Source organism: Natrix helvetica, assembly GCF_964273705.1.
Source record: "Natrix helvetica genome assembly, chromosome: Z".
Taxonomy (NCBI): domain Eukaryota; kingdom Metazoa; phylum Chordata; class Lepidosauria; order Squamata; family Natricidae; genus Natrix; species Natrix helvetica.
In genome coordinates, this window is record NC_138554.1 from 137,494,564 (window position 1) to 137,509,915 (window position 15,352).

At 43.5% G+C, this 15,352-nt stretch overlaps 1 protein-coding gene across 1 annotated transcript in view; it reads left to right on the forward strand.

Moving 5' to 3' along the window:
• Positions 1 to 959: 959 nt before the first annotated feature.
• MINDY4 (MINDY lysine 48 deubiquitinase 4) overlaps positions 960 to 15,352 on the forward strand; it is a gene marked incomplete at its 5' end in the record, with an annotated part of 57,900 nt that continues 43,507 nt past the window's right edge. The window contains 3 exons of the mRNA XM_081970679.1: positions 960 to 1,145; positions 1,238 to 1,303; positions 5,046 to 5,113. Coding sequence (XP_081826805.1) covers positions 960 to 1,145; positions 1,238 to 1,303; positions 5,046 to 5,113 — 320 coding nt within the window. The remainder of the gene's footprint in view (positions 1,146 to 1,237; positions 1,304 to 5,045; positions 5,114 to 15,352) is intronic.

The following is a 15,352-nucleotide window of genomic DNA, read 5'->3' on the forward strand; positions in this document are numbered from 1 at the left end:
AGGAAGAGAGGGGGAGAGAGAAAGAGGAAGGGAAAGAGAGGGGGGAGGAGAGGGAAAGAGAAATAGGGAAAGAAAAAGAGGGAGAAGGAGAGAGAAAGAGATAGGAGGGGGAGAGAGAGACGGAAGGGGAGGGGAGAGAGAAAGAGAGAAATGGGGAGAGGAAGAGAGGGAGAAAGAGGGGGGGAAGAAGAGAGAGAAAGAGAGAGGAGGGGGAGAGGGAGAGAAAGAAGCGGAGGGGGGAGAGAAAGAGAAATAGGGAGAGGAAGAGAGGGGGAGAGAGAAAGAGGAAGGGAGAGAGAAACTAAATGAAAAAAATAATGTCCAATGTCTGGAAGTCAGTGAGAATCCAGAGAAGCATAAATAAATCTTTAGGCTTATCCTCTTAGTAACTTAAACCCTTTGGGACTGGCGGTTTGGAGTTGGTACGTGTGTGTGAGAAACGCTCCCTGTTTCCCTTCATCCCCCCAGTTTTCCGGGGGGGGGGAGGGGGAGACCCTTTCAGATGCTCTGAATTTTTCCTTCTCTTTACTCCTGGATGTTAAGTCCAGATGCCCTGACAGACGGGTAACCTAAAGAAGCAGACACGGCCAGTGCAATGTGGCTGTTTCACTTATTTTAAAGAGAAAAACAAATTATATATCTGAACACTAGTGAGAAAGGAAAAAGCCACTGCCCTCCTGGATTCAGAAACCTGGTTTGCAGTACATGCCTCTGTAATCCAGTGTGTATGCCAGTTTTGGCCACTTTAAGATAGGTCTGTGATGGAGAACCTATCTCCACATGTGCTGGAAGTGGCACACAGAGCCAGCTCTCAGGGCACGCCAGCCCTGCTGCTCTTCCTGGTTCTGGAGCACATATGCGTGCTGCCCAGCTGATCTTTGCATGTGCAAGTGCATCAAAAACCAGAAGACGAGGTATGTGGCTGCTAGAAACCAGAAGCTCAGCTTCCCAGTGCGCGCATGAGTTCCAACGAGCTGCCCTTCCAGCTTCTGTTGTTCCCCCGCATGTGCGCTCTCCCTTTTTGGCACTCAGTGCTGGAAAGGTTCACCAAGACTAAGAGAGGTGGACTTCAACTCCCAGAATTCCCAAGCCAGCCCCATATTTCTCTTCCAACCCAGCAGAATTTGGGACTTGCTGCTTCAAAAGTCTGTCATTTGGCTGATTTGTCGCCTAGATATCAACATCTTCTATTTGCTTGCCGGATCTCATTTTTCCTCCCTTTCTTGCTTTGCTGCAGCTCCTGTTGCACACAATCACACACTACGAAGACCTGCTGATCTTCCTACAACAGAATATCCATCAGGTAACGAGGCTGGGAAGGGAGCGGTCACTTCTGGGCAGGGCCCTCCAATTATACTTCCCTTCTTATCGCCGTTTTTGCTTGTGCATTTAAAAGCACTCCTGCCATGTTGTGTAGGAAAGACACAACAGGGAGGGGATGTGTGGATTAGATGTGGCTCTTAACTGCCCTCCGTCTTGCTTTATTTTATTTAGATTTTTTTTAAAAAACAACAACCCTGCCTTTATTACAGTTAAGATTTAACATTAGGTAATATAATGGAAAGGTAACTCAGTGGCTAAGATCCTGAGCTTGTTGATCAGAAAGGTTGGCAGTTTGGCGGTTCAAATCCCTAGTACCGCATAACGGAGTGAGCTCCCGTGACTTGTCCCAGCTTCTGCCAACTTAGCAGTTCGAAAGCACGTAAAAAATGCAAGTAGAAAAATAGGAACCACCTTTGGTGGGAAGGGAACAGCGCTCCATGCGCCTTCGGTGTTTAGTCATGCTGGCCACATGACCACGGAGACGTCTTTGGACAGCGCTGGCTCTTCGGCTTTGAAACAAAGATGAGCACCGCCCCCTAGAGTCGGGAATGACTAGCACACACGTGCGAGGGAGAATATTTATTTAAAATAATAAAGAAAAACTAAGGCAAACGAAGAAGTCAGGAAAGTGGAAAAAAAGTGGAAAAAAGAAGGAAAGCAGAAAATTATGCCTTCCTCCCTTCATTCTGCTAAATAATGGAATAACAGAACCGAACACTTGACATCTCATTTTTTCCATTTCCCCCAGAAATTGTTTTTTTTTAAAAATTCCAAATGCATAAATCACCAAAACAATCTTTTTCTTCATCAAAAAAAAAGTCCATCTAAGGTTTCTATAACCTTTTTTTTTTGGTAAGTCTTTTTTTCTCCCTAACTGAGAATTTGTTTCGAGTGGTTCTTAAAGAATGATGTTTGTTAAACAGGATGAATGAGTTTCTAATGGCTTTTCCTGATCTGAACGGCATTCGCCGACCTTATTTTGATTTGAAAATTAAGGAAGGGCAGGCTAATTAGGACTGAGGGTGGGTGGGAAGGGGGAAGATTTCCCGGTTGGCTCCCGATGTAGGTCAGAAAGAGGCTGGACCGTTGCGATTGCAATCTCTTTTGAGGCCAACCTGCTTATTTGCTTTTAAAAAGTGGAGAGCAAAGTTGGACAGACTTCGTCTCCAGCACAAAAACACACACAAGTTGCAGTGCAAAGAAACAAGTTGTCCTCAAAAAATACAGTCACAATGGAGCCCAAAATTTAAATTTATAAACTTGGTAAATGTGGTAGAGATTATTAACAATGTTAGCGTAAACTGGATCGATATAAATGAAACTTAGTTAAATTTGTTTACATATAATAGAGAAATGTTTAGATAGAACAAAAAAGATATTGATGAAGGTAGAGATAAAGATGAGGAGATAGGCATTTTTTGAATATACGTATATGTTTGAACAATATAATAAGGATTACTTATATTTTAGAAATATGGTAGAGATTACTAATATTGTTATTGTGAATTGGATTAATATGAATGATACCCAGAACCAACTCTGTTCACACACAATATAAATGTGTAACTTAAAAATAATAATAATAATAAATATATTTTAAAAAATATACAATCACAATGGAGCCCAAAATTTATTATCTGTCTAAGTAAAGACAGTTGTTAAAAGTGAGTTTTACCAAGTGAATCCCTCCAGTTGTTAAATTAGTAACATGGTTATTAAGTGAATCCGGCTGGACTTTGCTAGTCAGAAGTCACAAAAAGGGACATAGCAACCATCATAAATATGAACCAGTTGCAAAGCACCTGAATTTTGATCACATGACCCCGGGAAAGCTGCAACAGTCGTAAGTGTGAAAAATAGTCGTAAGTCCCTTTTTTCCAGGGATGTTATAACTTTGAACGGTCACTAAATGAACTGCAGTAAGTCAAGAGTTACCTGTAAATGAACAGCAATCATCTATTACCGTATTTTTCAGAGTATAAGACGCACCTTTCTTTTCCTAAAAAAAGAGGCTGAAAATCTGGCTGCGTCTTATACACCGAATACAGCATTTTTTGCCTCCCGAAGCCCCACCCCTTCACCAAAATGGCCCTACATAGCCTTATGGAGGTTTTCAAAGTATTCCTGGGGGCTGAGGAGTGCAGAAATGAGCAAAAATGGGCTATTTTGTTGACCCCCCCAGCCCTCAGCAGCTCTCTATAAGCCTCCATAAAGCTATGCGTGCAATTTTTTTGACAAAAAAATGGGCCAGTTTTCGTAAAAAACGGGCTGTTTTTGCTTGTTTCCCCCCCCCAGCACTCTGCAAGCCCCCCCATGGTTTTTCGTGCCTCTTTAAAAAAATGGCCCGTTTTTGTGAAAAACGGCATTTTTGGGAGGTTTGCAGAGTGCAAAAACTTTTTTTCCCCCTTTGGGAAAGCTTTTTAGTTAGAGTTATTGATGAGAATTAGATTGATCAAGTGCTGTGCCAGCAGAAACAAAGTCTTAGGTGCAGCAGATTGTCAGCGATTTCCTTCTCCAGCATATGGATAAATACACCTGGAAGCATCTACCTACCTACCTACTCTCTCTCCTTATCTACCTACTGTATTTATCTCTCTCTCCCTCTATCTACTTACGTATCTACCTACCTACCTACTCTCTCTCTCTCTCCCTACCTATCTACTGTATTTTTTTCTCTCTCTCCCTCTCTCTCTCCCCCCCCTCTCTCCATCTACCTACCTACCTACTCTCTCTCCCTACCTACCTACTGTATTTCTCTCTCTCTATTCCTCTACCTATCTACCTACTCTATTTCTCTCTCTCTCCCTCCCTCCCTACTATATTTCTCCCTCTCTCCCTCTCCCTCTCTCTATCTACCTATCTACTTTTTTTAAAATTTGCCTCTTCAAAACCTTGGTACGTCTTATACTCCAAAAAATACGCTAATTTCTGAACAGTGTCTAAGAATTAAGAATAAAACCACAGCATTCTCATTAAATGCGTTGAACAGGTAATTCTTGACTTAAGACCGGTTGCTTAGCAACTGTTCAAAGTTGCGGCCGACTTTCCTGCAGACACTTAGGACCTGGATTCAAAGTTCTGATAATCACACACACACAATTGCAGTTGTGCGATCACAACTCGGGAACTCAACAACCAGGCAACACTTGTGGCTGTTTGTAGCATCCTGCAATCAACATGACCTCATTTTTACGACACATTTGCCTGAAAACCAGCAACTGTATCTGTAATGAACTATTGGTTTGCTTAAAAACCGTGGCCTTCTATTAATAGGTGCTGAAAAAAAGATTGTAAAATCAGTCTGGTCCCAAAATGACCCAATTTAGTCATAAGGGCCTAAACTGTCATAAATTACAACCATGCCTAAGGTGGGATTAGAATTCAGTGCCTCCTGGTGATTGGTCCAAAGTCTCCCAGCCTGCTTTCATGCCAAGGGCAGGACTAGAACTCACTGTCTCCTGGTGACTGGCCGAAAGTCTTCCACCTGGCTTTCATGCCTAAGGTGGGACTAGAACTCACTGTCTCCTGCCTTAACCACTAGACCAAACTGCCTCTCTAAATAGCTGAAACATCTAAAATATTCCAGAAATGATGAACAACCAAAGCACACACATTTTTTTTTTTGTTCAACCAAAAACTTTTGGGGGAAACTTGGGGAAGTCCCTATTTTAGTTATGACTCCATTATTTTTTTTCCACCTTTCCCCTTGTCCTGCCTTCCAGTTTGAGGCTGGTCCCCATGGGTGCATTCTTCTGACTTTGTCAGTGATCTTGTCAAGATCCACCCACCGGTGAGTATGTTTGTATTTCTCTCAGAACGTTGTAAATTAGCGCTTAAGCCCACCCCCCACCCCCGGTTATACATTTGAAAGAAGGACCTGGAGGCCAAAGCTTCAAAGAATGTTTCTGCTTACGATAGATGGAATTCTTTGGGTTTCTCAGGAAAATATCCAGACTGATTCTTCGCCCTAAACACGTATGCATTCACGATGAGAGGAATGGATCTTCAGCAAAATTTCCATGCTGTGGAGCATGGGATCATACCAGGGGTGGGTTCTGGAGTCCCCGGAGTTACCCACATGCATGCTTGTGGCGCGTGCATGCATTCTAGCGTCAAATGACACTTCTGCCAGCCTCCGCAACGCTCCAGCTGCTCCGCAGAGCATCGCACAGGTGCTGTACGAGCGCCAACAGCATAAAGCACCGAAAAGGAGTGCGGGTGGAGCACCATACCAGGACGGTATCCGGTGCTCCAGGCAGGATCTGGTATGCGCGTACCGGGGCGTACCTCCTGCAACCCACCACTGGAGCATACTCTGTAAACCAGCGGTCACCAACTGGGGGACCTTGAGAAAATTCTGGTGTTCAGCAGAAAAATTATCTGCATTTTTTATATTGCACTAAATCAGGGGTCTTCAAACTATGCCCCCTGGGACAGATACGTGCAATGAACGCTTGTGTTGCTGCAGGGGGGTCTCCCCCTTTGGGGTCTTTCTGTGTGAGTCAGAGGGGAGCAGAAATTCCGACTTGGGGTCTGCTTCAGCCTCCTGGTGGGGGGCTTTGGGCAAAGACTGGAGGGAAGAAGTGCCGCTGGTGGTGAAGAGCCGGAGGGCCTCGTTCCAGTGGGACTGCACCATGGCCTGGAACTGGCTGACCATCTCAGTCCACTGAGCCTCCAGGTGCCGGTCCCTGGCCTTGCACTCCTGCAGGTCTTCCCTCTGCTTGGAAAGCCTATGCTCCTAGTCCTCAGTGAGGTGCTTCTGCTGAGCCTCCTTCTCGGCCAGATCCAATTTGAACTGAGCTGTTTTGCCAACTCTTTCTCTTGGTGGCAGCTTAGCTCCAGCAACGATTCCTCTTGGGGCCCTAAGGAACCTGGGTGGGCAGGCAAGGAGTGGCTGGGAGGGGAGGGGCAATAGAGTCCTGCAAGGCACCCCTTGATGTGAGTGACATCGAGTTGGCCACACCCACACAGTCACATGACCACCTAGGCACACACACACAGCTGGTCCTTAGGCAGATCATATTAGTGGTCCGCGGGATTTAAAATTATGAATTCAGTGGTCTCTGAGGTTCGAAAGGTTGGTGACCCCTGCTCTGGAAGCTGAGCTGATGACAAGAAGTTTTAGCATATTTTGTAATGTACTGTAGATAGGTGTTTTGGTGAATCCACACATCTTAAACTTGTTAAGGTTGAGAAAAACAGCTTGAATTCCAAGATTGTTGAGTGCCAATGGGGTACTTGTAGCCATTGTGATATCCTTTTGTGAAGAAAATTATGCAGATGGCATCTTGGCAAACATTGACATTATTCCAGTGTCTTCTGGTACCTGATTCTGGAGCATGTAAACTCCGAGACATCAAGCAAAAATCCATGGAGCTAAACCTTGAAGCCCATTTCATGTGCTGTTTTAAGGGTAGTCTGTCCCCAGATCTGCGCCCCACATTTTACAGCCTTCCTTGCCACGGTTGTTAAGTGAACCACTGCAGTTGCTAATAACACGGCTGCCAAAGTGAATTTGCTGGTCAGAAGGTCACAAAAGGGGATCATGTGACCCTCCCAGGACATTCAACCGTCGTAAATATGAGTCAGTTGCCAAGCGTCTGAATTTTAATCACATGACCATGAGGGATGCAAATCATAACTGTGAAAAAGGGTCATAAATCACTTTTTTAAAATGCCTCTGCAACTTTTAGGTAAAGGTTCCCTTCGCACATGCTTCCTAATCGTTCCTGACTCTAGGGGGCAGTGCTCATTTCCGTTCCAAAGCCAAAGAGCCAGCCCTGTCCAAAGATGTCTCCATGATCATGTGGCCGGCATGACTAAATGCCGAAGGCGCACAGAACGCTGTTGCCTTCCCACCAAAGTTGGTCCCTATTTTTCTACTTGCATTTCTACGTCCTTTCGAACTGCTAAGTTGGCAGAAGTTGGGAGAAGTAACAGGAGCTCACCCTGTTATGCGGCGCTAGGGATTCGAACCGCTGAACTGCCGTCCTTTCCGATCGACAAGCTCAGCGTCTTAGCCCCTGAGCCACTGCGTCCCTCTGTTGTAACTTTTAATGGTTGCTAAACAGACTGTTGTAAGTCAAGGATTACCTTCACTCCTGCTTTACTGGAATTACGACTAAAGGGACCAAGGAACCATATGCCAAGTGGATTATTATTATTTTGTTAGAGTAGCAAATTAAAAATAAAAAAAACCTGAACCTGTTAGCTCAAAACCCCGAGCCCTCAATAAGAGGGAACAAACACCGGAACTAATTTGGCCCCGTCCTTATCTTCTGTTTATGTTCAGCAGCAGCTTTGAATGTCTGTCTTATCGCTCAGGAGAAGGAAACGTCAGCAGAGGCACGGGAGAATAGGCTGTCCTTCCTTAAAGCCTCCAAGTTCCAAGTGTCAGGCTAACCTAACCTTTCCCGTCAGTCAAAAAAGGCCAAAAAAGGATGGATGGATTCCGCCATCTGCTCTGGGTGGGAAAATATTCCTGAAAGGCAAGTTGGAAACAACTCATCCTGGGTGAGAAAGTCTCTGGGTGCGATTTGCTAAAAAAAAACCAACACCAGATTGATGGCACATTAGTCAAGTCAGTTGCGGGAAGACTCAAAATAGTGGAGGGATCACACAGTACAGGTAGTCCTCGACTTACAACTGTTTGTTTAGTGTCATCTGGTCATTCGTAGCCTCTCTAAGAGTCGTTGAGGCCACTGTTACCCTCCACCCTTCCGTCAGAACCGAAGAAGCTTCTTGGGTAAGAAGCGAAACCTCTTCAAGGAAAAACAAGGAAAGTGCAATTGCCTCTTGAAAAAAATACCTGCAAGAAAGTTTCTATTGTACAAAGGTGCTTTCCCCCCCAAAAAGGAAACTGGATTTTGCTTTTCTTTGAAGACGTTTCGCTTCTCACCCAAGAAGCTTCTTAAGTTCTGATTGGATGATGGGGGACGGAAGGATTTATACTCCTTGCAGGCATCTTGGTCATTTGCCTCCTTTTAGAGAGTCATTGAGGCCACTTGGAAGCTTATTTGTGTCCTCAGACCCACATGGTGGAGGATGGAAGGACTTATATTCCTTGCAGTCATCTAGTCATTCGTAGTCTCTCTTGAGAGTTGTTGAAGCCACTGTCACCCTCCACCATTCCATTAGAACTGGAGAAGCTCCTTGGGTGAGAAGCGAAACCTCTTCAAGGAAAAACAAAGAAAGTTTAGTTGCCTCTTGAAAAAACCACCTTTGGGACAAATACAACCTGGACGACTGAGAATCTAACCATAGACATAGATACAGGGGTCCTTGACTTACAACCTTTAGTTTAGTGACTGTTCTAAGTAACAACGGTGCTGAAAAAAGTGACTTATGACCATTTCCCATAGTTACAACCTTTGAAGCATCCCCATGGTTATGGGATCAAAATTGCTGTCTCTTGGGGTCACACGATCCCCTTCTGCGACCTTCAGACAAGCAAAGTCAATGGGGAAGGGGGTTTCACAGAACAACTGAATTGGCAACTTATTAGCTGCAGTGATTCGCTTAACAACTGTGGCCAAAAAAAGGGTCTTAAGACGGGGCAAAGCTTGCTTAACAAATGTCTCTCTTAACAACAGGACTTTTGGGCTCAGTTGTGGCCTTGGGCCAAGGTTTGCTTGTAACTCTTTCCTGAGTAGCAGTGGTGGGTTGCTCCCAGTTTGGAACTGGTTCGGCTGAATTGGTGGTAGCGGTGGTGGGAGGCCCCGCCCAGATGCTTCTGCACACGCGCAGAAATGTTGCACGTCTGTGCAAGAGCGCGCCCAAGCCGGTAGTAAAAATATTTGCAACCCACCACTGCTGAGTAGGTATTTTGATATGACCTTGGAATGGAAAGAGCTGTAGGCAGCCCTTGAGTAATGGCTATTCACTCGCCTGAAAAATGCTTTTTCCAGAAAGGCAGATGGACTTGTTTTTTTCTTTTTCTTCGAAAACCTTTCGCTCCTCATCCAAGCCACTTCTTCAGTTCTAACTGAAGAATTTGGGAAATGAAGAATTGAGATTAGAACTGAGGAAGCTTCCTGGAGGAGAAGCGAAACGTTTTCAAAAGACAACCCAAGAAAGTCCAGTTGCCTCCAAAAGCATCTTTCAGGAAACCTTGACCTGGGCGATTGAGCATCTCCCCAAACACTCCGCCATTCGTTCAGCGACAAAGGGGCTATTCGACAAGAGACATCTTGGCTAAGGAATTCTGGGAGTTGAAGTCCACAATTCTAAAAGTTGCACGGTTGGGAAAACATTCTAAAACATTCTGTTCACCGTCCAAAAGGGACCACCACCAGCTAGTTGCACCTAGGTGTAGGATCCTAAACTCTAACCACCCTGGAGCAACCCAAAAGTATTTCTGGAGCAAAAAGTGCTCAGTATATAACAGCGAAGGTGACAATAATTTTCAGCTAGAAAATTGGCCGCCAGCAACCTCGGTGAATGTTTTAAATAAAGATATAGATCTCCGTTCAGTGTCTCAAAAACTCTCGAAGTTTTTAAACTTGTGGGGTTTTTTTGTTAATAGTTGAAGGAAACTGTGGGTTTTTTTAAAAAAAAAATTAAAAATCCCATTCCCCTCCTTCCCCCCCTTTTTTTTTGGAAAAGGGAAAAAAACAATAGTGCTGCAAAAACAGCCTACTAGTCTAGGGAACACCGAAGGTCAAAGAGGAGGCTGTTTGCGCCATTAAAATCAATCTATTCTAATTTATGGAAAAAGCGATTCAGCCTAATCAACCTCATTACCTTTAAGTCAAACGGCCCATCAGTCTCACTCAGCTGAAGAACAAACTTCAGCTTTGTCCCTCTTGCAAAGTCTTGTGGTGTCTTGTCCTTCCTTCTCTAACCAGGCATCGATTCTAGCCGAGCCCCATCCAACAAAATTCAATTCAGTGGTAAGAAAAGATGCAGTCCTAGGCTGCATTAACAGAGGGATAGCATTAAGATCACAATAGTATTGCTTTATGTTGCACTAACAACATAACTGGAAGCTAAAACAGATGAAGAATGGTTGCTGGAACTGGGTCTGTCTAGTTTAATGAAAAGAAGGACTAGGGGAGACATGGTAGTAGTCTTCCAATATCTCAGGGGTTGCCACAAAGAAGAGGGAGTCAAACTATTCTCCAAGGCACCTGAGGGTAGGACAAGAAGCAACGGGTGGAAACTAATCAAGGAGAGAAACAATCTGGAACTAAGGAGAAATTTCCTGAGAGTTAGAACAATTAATCAATGGAACAATTTGCCTCCAGAAGTTGTGAATGCCCCAACACTGGAAGTTTTTAAGAAGATGTTGGATATCCATTTGTTTGAAATGGTGTAGGGTTTCCTGCCTAGGCAGGGGGTTGGACTAGAAGATCTCCAAGGTCCCTTCCAACTCTGTTATTCTGTTCTATTCCAGCAAGGCTATCTTAGAATACCCGAATGTCAACATAATACAAAAAAATAATAATGTTGAGATTTTAGAAAGAGCAGAGAAGAGCAATAATGATGATTAGGGGACTGGAAACTAAAATATATGATGAAGGGTTGAGGGAACTAGATATGTCTAACTAAGAGAAGGGCTAGGAGGGATACAATAGTGGTCTTCCAATATTTGAAGGCTTGTCACAAAAAAGAAAGAGTCTTTCTCCAAAGCACCTAAAGGCAGGAGAAGGAGCAATGTATGGAAACTAATCAAGGAGAGAAGCAACCTAGAAATAAGGACAAATTTCCTAAGTTAGAACAATGAATGAGTGGAACAACTTGCCTCCAGAGGTTGTGAATGCTCTGTCATTGGAGGCTTTTAAGAAGAGATTGAACAGCTATTTCTCTGAAATGGTGTAGGATCTCCTGCTTGAGCAGGGGGTTGGACTAGAAGACCTCCAAGGTCCCTTCCAACCTTGTTATTCTGTGCCATTTCCTTGTCATCAACACCATCCTTCTGTGACCATTTTGCTATTTCAGAAATGTTAGATCTCTTTGCTACCTTTTTCTGAGAACTTTCCTGCAAAGTGTGAGGTTTTTATTGATTTATTCAAGTTTATTATACAAATAGAAACAAAGATGTAAGGGAATAGGGAAAAGTAAAGAAAAGAGAGGAAAAATAGTGACTTCCAATTGTTTTTTGGTGCAATAGAATACAAAACATAGTTATAACCTCAAACCTTTTGCTTTTTAGACATTTAGAGAGTACTATTCATTTCTATAACAACAAAGTTAACTTAATCGTCTAAACCTAAAATCAAAGTTTCATTTTTTTTCTGCTTCAAGTTTAAAGTCCAGAAGTGGTATCCAAGTGGAAACAAAACAGGATGAATTCTTTTTGTGAATTAAAGCAGGTCATTCATCACTTTTTCCATTTAATCTTCAAATTTGTCTTTCCCAAAGGTGCTTTTTTTTCAAGAGGCAACTGGACTTCCTTTGTTTTTTCTTGAAGACATTTCACTTCTCATCCAAGAAGCTTCTTCGGTTCTGATTGAACGGTGGAGGATGGAAGGATGTGTATTCCTTACAGTCATTTGGTCGTTAGTACTCTCTCTGAGATTCGTTGAGGAGACTTCCATCCTCCATCATTCAATTTTGAAAAAGCACTTTTGGGATAACCGTGACTGAGAATCTCCACAGACGATTTGTCTTTCCATTTTTGTGCATATATGATTCTCACTGCAGTCACTATAGATTTATTTTTTCTAGTTTGTCCATTGGTCCTAAAAGAAAAATATTCTGGTTTCAGTTTTATTTTTGTTTTAAGAATCTTTGGAATTAAAACAGAAATCTGGCCTCAGTATTTCTTTGCTTTATCACAAGTCTACCAAAGATGTGGGGTTGCATCTTGCAAATTTTGCAGAAAAGTGCAGTTATCATGCAGTAAAAATTTGGTGATAAAATAAACAGTGCCAGATCCAATTAAGCCTTGATTAAGTTCTTTAATCAATACTTAATGCAAATAGAAAACCAGCACAGGAAAGCATTATGTATTGGAATACAATTCCAACTCTCCTGAATAACTTGTTGATTTAAATAAAACTTTTAGAAAACTATTTTAACGGAGTTGTTTTTTTTTAAAAAAATCTTTTTTTCTCTCCCTTGAAATCTGTTCAACTTCGTCAAAGTCCTTCCCAGGTAAACCTCATGTGTTTATCAACATTATTATTATTTTTTTTGTAAAACTTCATTGCAGAACCTTTATGTAACTCAGGAGTTATATAAAGTCACACAATAACAGAAAAAAAAAATATTGAACTTTAAAAAAAAGTAACTTCTAAGCTGCCTAATAAAATAGAGGAGGAAATAGAAAGCCAGCCAGATGGACATTTGATTGCAGTCCTCCAAATAATCACACAGTAAAATTTAGAAAATTAAACTAACCCAGTAAAGAAAGGAGAATTATTGAGGATATTAAGACAGAAGTTTGAAAGGTTAAGGATCCGGAGATGGATTTTGAAAGGCTGCTCTGACCCTTTTATAAGAAGAAGGTGGGTGAAAATATATGACTAATAAGCTTTAGAATATATAGAGAGAGATGCCCAAATGCGAAGTCAGGGTCCTCCCCCCCCCCCATCTCTTCATATCCACTGTGGCTTTCTATTCAAAAAAAAAATCTTTTCTAATCAGTTGATATATTTGTTTCTTTCATTCCCAAGTTAGATTTAACTTCCGTTTCTGACTCACACTGCATTCTGCTAACATTCAGGGAAAAGTTCTATAGACTTTTCTTTTTTTGTTCATTCTTAACCCCTCTCCCTCTTCCCTCCCAAACCTTTGAGTCAGTCTGGATAAGGCCTTACCGTTTTCTCGGCAATATGTTTGGAAGTGGTTTGCTCTAGCTTTCTTCTCCCTAGGGCCGTGATGGAGAACCTATGGTATGCGTTCCACAGGTGGCACATAGAGCCATTTGTCAGGGCACATGAGGCGATGCCCTGTCGGCTGGCCAGCGCGCACCGTTTTTCGCTCTCCGGAGGCTTCCCTGAAGCCTCCAAAGCACAAAAAAAATGGCCCTATGGGCAAACCGTAACAAACTTCTGGTTTGCTCGTAGGACTGCTTATTTGCCCTCTGGAGCGTTCAGGGAAGCCTCCTGAAGGCCCCGGAAGGTTCCGGAGGTTGAAAATCGGCCCTACGGACAAACTGGAAGTCTCTTCCGGTTTGCTCATAGGGCCAGTTTTTGCCCTCCAGAGCCTTCAGGGAAGCCTCCTGAAGGCCCCCGAATGCTCCGGAGGTCAAAAATTCGCCCTACGGGGAACCTGGAAGTTCAGGAATGATGACTTCCAGTTTGTCCGTAGGGCCAATTTTTGACTTCCAGAGCCTTCAGGGAAGCCTCCTGAAGACCATGGAGGTCGAAAATCGGCCCTACGGACAAGCCGGAAGTCACCCTCCTCAGGTTCCTAGAAAGTCTCTGGAGCCTGGGCAAGGCAAAAAAAAATGCGGCAAAAGCAGGGGAGGGGTTGTTGCTGATCATGCGGATGCGCGCACACTGGGGGGGCACACATACATAGCATTATGGGTTTGGCACGCCCGCACACGACCCCCCCTGTGCTTCCCCCGCTATTGGCAAGGCAGCCAAAAAAGGTTTGCCATCGGTGCCCTAGGGGCTAAGAGAGAAGGACTGGCCCCAAGTCGATTTTGTGTGTAAGGCAGGACTAGAACTCACCATCTCCTGCTGATTGGCACAAAGTTAGTCAGCCAGTTTTCATGCCTAAGTTGGGACTAGAACTCATTGTCTCCCGGTGACTGGCCCAGAGTCACACAATCGTCTTTCATACCTAAGCTAGGACTAGAACTCACTGTCTTCTGGTGATTGGCCAAAAGTTACACAGTCAGCTTTCATGGCCAAGGTGGGACTAGAACTCACCATCTCCTGGTGATTGGCCCAAAGTCATCCAGCTGGCTTTCATGCCTGAGTCAGGACTAGAACTCACCGTCTCCTGGTGATTGGTCCAAAGTCACTCAGTTGGTTTTTATGCTTAAGGCGGGACTATCAGTGGAACTTTTCAAGAACACAGTAGATTAGAACCCTTTGACCTTGAGCAGGGGGCTGGACTAAAAGATCTCTGAGTTCCCCTCCTGCTTACGAATCTATGTTCTACGTCTCCTGGTAATTTGCCCAAGGTCAAATCCAGCAAGCTTTTGTGGCAAGGCAGGACTACAACTCACAGGTTCTTGGCTTCCCCTGGTGCCTTAACCACTGCACCCAGCTACCTCTTCGGCTGCAAAGGAGAGGCTGGCCCTAAGTCACTCCCACGGAGCTATCATTGTTGAGGAGAGACTAAAATCCAGATCTCCCAATTCCTGGTCAACTCTTGAGCCAGCAGATCATCACCTCTGGAACATCTGTGTCCTAAGGATGAAGGAGAACTCATGCTTTCCTGGCTTCTTACTCACCATCTCTAACCACTACGTTGCCTAGTTAAAGGCTAAGAGGAGGGACAAGTCCAAAGTCATCCAGCTGACATCCATGCTTAAGTTAGTACTAGAATTCAAAGGTCTCTTGGTCTCTGTGTCAGGGTTCCTACGGATGTCCTAATTAAATCATGAGCCTGGAGCCAAGCTTCAAAGGAAATCAAGTTATTTATTTGGAGCAACATGCCGGCAGGTACCCAAGTGAAGCTACCTCTGCCCCTAAGTAATTTATGGCCCAACTATGACCCTGTTTCCCCCCTCCTCCCATGGTGTGTCATAAATCACATTCTCCAATGGAGCACTTTCATGGTATGTAGAGATTACGCCCCTCTGACTATTGCAGGTATCCTGGGAGACAGCCTTGAGAAAGATATGCGTGGAATAATAATAATAATAATAATAATAATAATAATAATAATAATAATAATAATAATAATAATAATAATAAAAAAATATTTATTTCTTAGCCGCACCCTCTCCCGAAGGACTCGGGGCGGCGTATAACAAAACATATGAAATAAATATATAGACAAGACATACATATTACAAAAACATATACCAAGACATGTACAAGGAGGAGGTAGGCTAATGAATAAAAACAATAAAATACAATGTTTAGAAACCCCTAAGTAATTGAATGCAATTAAAATACCCAAA